Source organism: Pistacia vera, unplaced genomic scaffold (assembly GCF_008641045.1).
Source record: "Pistacia vera cultivar Batoury unplaced genomic scaffold, PisVer_v2 Contig67, whole genome shotgun sequence".
NCBI classification, from domain to species: domain Eukaryota; kingdom Viridiplantae; phylum Streptophyta; class Magnoliopsida; order Sapindales; family Anacardiaceae; genus Pistacia; species Pistacia vera.
Genome location: NW_022196523.1, coordinates 1265526 through 1273035, shown reverse-complemented (window position 1 = coordinate 1273035; position 7510 = coordinate 1265526). Strand labels below are relative to the sequence as shown.

The window sequence follows — 7510 nt, the reverse complement described above, 5'->3', positions numbered from 1 at the left end:
GTAGTGGAGTACCCTATCTTTATGTGCTAGGGTTTCTTAGATCTATTAACAGGTGACTCAATAGGCAAGCGACACATGACATTCCTTAATGGTATAAGGTTGACTTGCCATTAGCCAACGCTTTTCTTGTATAAATTGGAAGAAAAAGAGGATGTTAATTTACAATAGAAAAAGAGGAAGGAAAAAAGAATAAAATTGGAAGAACTTCACAAGCATGAAAATAAAGATAGGTAGAAAACATGGAAGGGAAGATGGGTTTTGTTTTGTTATTTGGTGGGGACTATACATTAATATTGAAATTAACAGTATTTGTGTTTGTGTCTCAACTTTCAACTGACAACTTGGGTATTTGTTTACCCTTGAAGAAAAGCTTCATCTTATATATATATATATATATATAAACCTTTCAAATATAATATATCCCTAAAAATATTTTTAAAATAATACTTTAATTAGAAGTGTTTTTAATACTTTTAAAAATTCGTTATAACGAGACTCAACCATTTCTTATAGGGGTTTTAACTAAATAAACCCTTCAAGATATTATGTTTTATTTATTTATATGTCAAATAGTAAAATGTGAAAAACCCAAGGCGGAAAAGGAAAGGAAATGGAAGAGTACTACATAAAAAGAGGGGATCTTTTAGAGATATTCTTGTCCGTACAGAAGCAGCAATGGAATCTATGGGCAGCACTAAATACGCTTTTAGCCTTGTCTTTCTCTCTTTCTTTCTTTCTTTCTTTCTTTCTTTCTGTAATTGTACTTTTTGTATCTCATTATCACTTTTCACCACTTCTCTCCAAATTTAAAAATCTTTTATGACCAAGAAGGCAATAATGGTTGCTTTGAATACGTATATCTTAGAGTCAATAATGCTATGGACATCAGTATTTTTACATCGAAATATTATACCAATTTATGTGTCTCGTGATTCACATAAGTAAATCAGACACATTTTATGTTATTAAATTTTTTTCTAGTGAACGGTCGTTCATCAACTATGAACGGCCGTTTATTTACTATGGACGGGGGTCCATTTACTACGGACGAAAGTCCTCATTTAAAGGACGCACATCCATAATATAAATATAAAAAAAAAAAAAAAAATTGGACGCCCGTCCCTAATTTGTGGACGGGCGTCCCTAACGTGTGGACTGGTGTCCACCATACTTAAAAAAAATAAAATTTTAAATAAAATAAAGGGACAGCCGTTCACCATTTCTGGACGGCCGTCCCTTAATCAAAATTGGAAGTTATCTTCTCCTTGAGTCCACTAATCACGTCTTCGCCTCATCAATCTCTTTCTCCAACTCAGTAATCTTGGCCTCCATTTCCTTGGACTTGCTCTCTGATTCCTTCAAACTTGCCTCCACTGACTTCTTCTCAACTATCCACTTATCCAATTTAGACTCCAAAACATTAACTTTCTTCTTAAACCCACTAATTTCCCTCTCTTTGTCATCAATTTTCTCTCTCATTTCCTCTTCAACTCTCACGCTTTTGCTCTTCTCTTCCAATTCCCTCACTTCCAAAGTCCCAACTTTTCTTTCCAACTCCCTCACTTTCTTCTCACTATCAACTTTCTCACTCTTCAACCCATCAATCTCTTTCTCTTATCCCTCCAATTTCACTCCCTTCTCTCCTAGACTCTTCTTCAACTCTACCACCTCAGCACTCGCCTCATCCCCTAGATGCTGTCAAAAATCTGTAATTTTTCTTTTATCAATTTCTTTCTCAAAAATTTTGTCAGAAACGACCTTGCTTCCCTAGATGCTGTCAAAAATCTTTAGGAATCCTGACTCTCTTTGTTGTATCAAACTGATGGCACATGAGGGACGACCGTCCATTCCTTGTGGACTAGCGTCCAAGTTTTTTTTTATTTTTTAAAAACATTGTTAATGGACGAGCGTTCATTAACCATATGAACGCCCGTCCATTAATTTTGTTTAATAAAATTTTATTATTAAAATATTGGACGGGCGTCCATTATATGTGGACGCCCGTCCATTTTTTGGGACGACCATCCCCAAGTTATGGACGACCGTCCCTTAATTTTGTTTATGTTTTTTTATTTAATTTCCGTAGTAAATGGACCCCCATCCATATAATATGAACAGAAGTCCATGTAAGTGAACGGTCATCCATATTTGATGAACGGCTGTTCACTGGAAAAAAATTTAATAACATGAAATATGTCTGGTTTGCTGGTGTGAATCACGGGACACATAGACCGGTACAAGATTTCGGTATAAAAATGTCGGTGTCCGTAGCATTATTGATCTTAGAGTAAAGGACCTTTTCCCACCCAAGGTTTGTGTTAATGACACTTTTCTATCCAAAAAGTTTCAAAATACCACTTTCCCACCCAAAGTTTATATTATGTTAATACCCAAAATACACTTCATTTTCTTAGTTAGTATTTAGTGAGTTACTAGGAGCTAAGGTAGGAGGGGTTTTGTAGAGTGAAGGTCGGCGGATTGAATGGTGGTGACCGATTGCATATTTGTCCCCGAAATCAGCTAGGAACAGGAAACTCTAACTTTATGGTGACTAGCAATCGACGAGAAATCAGGTACTGCGGTTAGAAGGGTTTTGTAGAGAGGAGACTGAATGTTCAAATGGTGGTGATAGAGAGAATTTTTGCAGTCGAAATCGACATTGGATAGTAACAGAATATAAACTTTAGAAGGGAAAGTGGTATTTTGAAACTTTTTGGGTGGAAAAGTGTCATTAAAGCAAACCTTGGGTGGGAAAAAGTCATTTACCCTATATTTTATCAATAAACAAATATTTTACATCTCACTCAACATTTTATTTTTCTCTTGCATTTCTCACTATCATAATTAAATACCAAAAAATCTTTTTTTAATCTATTTCTTTTAACGACATTGTATTGATAGGGCCAAAATGGGGAGAACAACATGTTCCCACCCAAGGTTTGGTAAAACGACACTTTCCCACCCATCAAGTTTCAAAATGACACTTTCCTACCCTTCATTAGGTTATGTTATGTTTTCCGTTAATATTTTACTGAAAAGACGAAAATACCCTTAAATATTTTACTTTAAAATTTTTCTATTATTTTTTAATTAGCCAAAAAGTCAAATATTAAAAATTCAAAAAAGAAAAAATAGTTAACCTCACCTAAAAAGTTAGGAGTAACGCTATAAAATTGTTTAAAGTTAAATAATTTTAATATTTATTTATAATATCATCAATACCACATCACTATTATTTATAATGTTTTTTATTTTTACTAACTAACATAAAAAATCAATATTCCTAATTAATTAAATAAACAAAGAAAAAAAATGTATCTTTATACTTGGACTAATAAATAATCGAATAAAGACTTTGAATTAACTAAATTTTAATTTATAATCAACTAATTAAGAAATAAAATATTTAAGGGTATTTTCGTCTTTTCAGTCAAATATTAACAGCAAACACTAACAAAACCTAATAAATGATGAAAAAGTGTTATTTTGAAACTTGACAGGTGGAAAAGTGTCGTTTCATCAAACCTTGGGTGGGAAAATGTCGTTCTCCAGGCCAAAATGATGGTTAAAAAAAAAAAAAAAAAAAAAAAAAGTTAGATGGTAGATTCCTCGTAAAGGGGACACACACACACACACACACACACATATCTATATGCGCCAAAGTCACCAAAGTAAGTACAATAGATTCGTTAAAATCTATTTCTTAAAAGAAGAATGAGAATAGGATGTGTACTAGGAATTAGAAGTGTACTAGGACCTAGGATAATACCTAAATTCTTTGGTAGACTAACACAAAATTTATAAAATCAGAATTAAGACTTTGTTAGCAATCAATTTTAGATAGTAACACATCAAATTTATGATTTTTTAATTAAGGCAAGATTTAATTAGTTAATGAAATTTAAATATTTAATGTAGTTTTCTATCAAGTAGTTAAGTTTACTAATTAAGGCAAGTATCAATTGTTTAAACGAATAATAATTAAGGGAAGTTTCCTGTAAATGATTGATTCGAGACTTAATACTTTTACCCAAAGAGTATGTAAATGGATCCACAACATTCTTCTACTACAGTTTCATCAATTATCATTCCTCTCAGTAGTTTGGATTGATATAATCAAAAATAGGTTCTATTATATTTTATTAAAAAAAAGTGGATTAAACATAAATGTACATAGAGCAGAAGCTGCCTAGCACTAATCTCTTTTGTGTTATATCTATCGAGTAATGTAGTTGATAATGATTATCATGTAACACTAACAAATAACATAGAAGATGGCCCAGCCCCTGTTGAAATTCCATCAATATTGGGCCTACAGACGAAGATGATGCTTTTTTTTTATTAATCTAAATCTAATTACTCATATCGCTTAAAGGACCTTAATCATTCATTCTACAATTTAATCATAAGAGGATCTTTTAACTATTTTTTCCAAGATTTTTATTCATCCATTCTCCTGAGTAATTAAAAGAGTATCCAATGACTTAAAAAACAAGTGTTTCCTTTACTGGACCTCACTCACTCTCTCTCAGATCTTCTTTCTAGAATTTATTGAAACCATCAACAAACATCTCGACAAAGCCCATCAATCCACATAAACACTTTATATCAAAGCCCATAATTATGGCATATCTCAGATTGACATGTTCTTTATTACCAACAAAATATTTGTTTAATCAAAAGTTTAAGAGCCAACTCCGCTTTGACTATTGGATGCTTTAGAGTAGAGGCCTTTCTTGTTGGCAAATAAAGTTCAAAATAGGAGTTCACTTGGCCCATCCAGTAAAGAGATTGCTAAATCTCGAACTCAAACTTTAATATGTAAATGGCAAATGTATACATTTACGACGCACATTATTATTATTATTATTATTTTCGCATTCTGATTACACCAAAAAAGAAGCATATACTTAACTAGACCCTGTTCACCGACTTATCAGGTGATTATGGTCTCCTTCATAAGTGACGACCAACTTGGAAGGATCCTCCACACATCGTTCAACATGTTTTCTAGCAGGGCAGCCCCTCATCCCGCTGCATTTGTAATAGCTCCTTTGAATATAAACCATCAAAAATGTTAATATTATTGTCCCAATAGCTTACCCACATGTTTTGATCTTCATTTTCATTTAAACTTTTAGTTAGGTAAGTAACTGAGTTTCGTTAAATAAAACCTTTTTACAATTAAAATTAATATAAGTTACTTCATAATTAATCTCAATGAAAAGGATCTTGGAATCTTACAGACTTACACAACCAGATTTTCTTCTAATTAATAGATAATCACTAAGAAAAATGTTTTCTCTTTTCTTTTCAGCAAATAAAAGAAACACCTGAACCTAGAATCATACAAACAAAGTTTTAAATTTGATAAATTTACAAGAGCAAAAACATGTCACAGTCCAGGAGAGGAAAGCAACTGTACAAAGAAAAATAAAATGGAATTTTGAATCCTTGCTATGAACTGATTAGAAGGTTATACAATAGAATGATGAAAATGAATAAATAAAAACATGAGCATACCTAGGATGTGGAGATCCTTTAATAGGCTTCTGTCCATATTTTCGCCATGAATGATCATCGGGAGGTATATCAGCTAGTTTATTGCTCACAGCTGGAACTCGAATAGTTTTCTTTATTTTCAGCTTCCTGTCCATATTTCAAATATGACTCAAAATAGATAAACAGAAATAAAAAACTTAGCTTAAGGAACAAGTGAGATTTTGGAAAAATCTATGAGTGGTAAGAAATTGATTGATTAATAAGATTTTACCTTCGCCTGGAGCAGTGATATCCACCAGTTGAAGCTACACATGCTGTGCCAGTCTTGCTCTTGGAAGACAAAATAGACAGCTCATCCTCAGAACCCACAACTTCCGATGATGAGTAAGAGTGATGAATTATCTTTCTGTGAACATGTTGTGAAGAATGGTTCAACCTCATCATCAATTTGACCGAGTCCACAGGATCAGTCTGACTGTACAAGTTGAAACCATTGGTGGGAATCAAAGCACTACTTGATTGAATACTCTGGAGAGGGATTAGCTGTCTAATTATTTGTGAATGGTTTGAGTAGGAAACAGAATTCTGAGACATAGAGACAGGACTATCCATGAATTGAATTGGATTTATGTTATTGGAATATGGCAAAGGACCCCTCCTGATCCTCTTGCAATCAGGCTGCTGCTGCATTGATCGATCGAGAAGTGTAACCAATTTTTTCAATCCATTTACAGCATCTTCAGCAATAAGACTCACTTCTTGAATGTTTCTCTTCTGATTTTGATTAGAAATATAACTAAATAGGTGGCTAGCACTTCTAAAACTGCTTTGAGCTATTTCATGAACTTGGAATTCCCATCTCGGGGTCATTGAAACAAAGACGCTTGAAGCTTCTTTCATAGATTATCTAAACCTCAGGCAGAGCAAAATCAGAAGCACTCCACAGTTAAGAGTCAATATCCTTAAACTTTACTTCTGAAAAATCTTCGTACCAGAAACAACCAAATAATAAAAAATATGTTTATTTAGTAAATAACTGAGCAAAAAGACCAAATTTTTGTGAAAAATTTCTTAACTGTTTCTGTAATTTCCTGATAAGGTTGATATGCTATTAGCCGGCTTCACCTTTAGGATACACGGAACGTAAAACAAGTGAGAAACAAACAGATAATGTTTAGAGTATTATAAATTATCCCATAATATATAATGTGGGTTGGGGGGTATTTATAAGTACATAAGAAGACACACAAAGATTCAAAGATTTAGGTGAAGAAGTTTGGATTCATACGGCATTTTTCCACTTGCCCATGAATCTAATCCACTAACCAGCCAACCAACCAACATTTTGAAGCAGTCTCTCTCACTCAATTGGCTTTTTTCCCTTTTACATCCATTATTGAAACATGCTTGTCCCTAAAGGATGGTCTTTAATGCCTTTGCCTCCACTTCCCTCCCATTTTTTCTTTCTTTATTTTGCTGTAACTATCAATTCCAGGAAATCATATGATAATCAATTTATTTTGTTTATGTCAGTTACATTTTATGATGTTGTATGATTAGGATTTATAGGATCAATCAATCATTGTTGATTTTAAGACAATTCAATCATTCACAAGTATGGTCAGAAGAGGCATAGAAAGGATTTGTATTCAATAATTCCCAGACTTTCAGATAAATTAAAGAAATTCCCGTATCAGAATTGTGCATGTATCTAGTGTTTTTGTGTTAGACACAGCTCTATATTAGGAGAATGTAGTGGGATAAATGTTGCTTTCTTAAGCAGGACCATTTCAGCAGTATAACTAAGTTGTAGGCAAGCTTTGGCCAATCATAGCTGACTGAAGTATAAAGTGAAAATTCTTTGGCTTGATACCAAAGCCCCTCTTTTACGTTTTATTTTTAGCATATTCACAACAAAATACACCATTCCTTTCTATTTGTTTAAGCACAGTACTAATGAAGAGAATATAACAGATGTGAATTCTGCTTTAACTCAAAAATTCAATCT

At 33.0% G+C, this 7510-nt stretch overlaps 1 protein-coding gene across 1 annotated transcript; it reads right to left on the bottom strand.

Moving 5' to 3' along the window:
• Window positions 1-4637: 4637 nt before the first annotated feature.
• On the bottom strand, window positions 4638-6480 carry LOC116112892 (probable WRKY transcription factor 15). The gene is made up of 3 exons (XM_031399017.1): window positions 5774-6480; window positions 5524-5649; window positions 4638-5052 (listed from the first exon to the last, which is right to left on the bottom strand). The coding sequence occupies exons 1-3, from the start codon at window positions 6400-6402 to the stop codon at window positions 4926-4928; spliced, it is 882 nt and encodes a 293-aa protein (XP_031254877.1). The 5' UTR covers window positions 6403-6480; the 3' UTR covers window positions 4638-4925.
• Window positions 6481-7510: the final 1030 nt, after the last annotated feature.

Bases quoted from the DNA above. Each gene is read 5' to 3' on its own strand.
- LOC116112892 (XM_031399017.1), bottom strand. From the start codon at position 6,402: ATGAAAGAAGCTTCAAGCGTCTTTGTTTCAATGACCCCGAGATGGGAA. The intron at 5,650-5,773 runs GTAAAATCTTAT...AAATATGGACAG, and splicing joins TATCACTGCTCCAGGCGAAG to GAAGCTGAAAATAAAGAAAA. The intron at 5,053-5,523 runs GTATGCTCATGT...TTATATTCAAAG, and splicing joins AAAGGATCTCCACATCCTAG to GAGCTATTACAAATGCAGCG.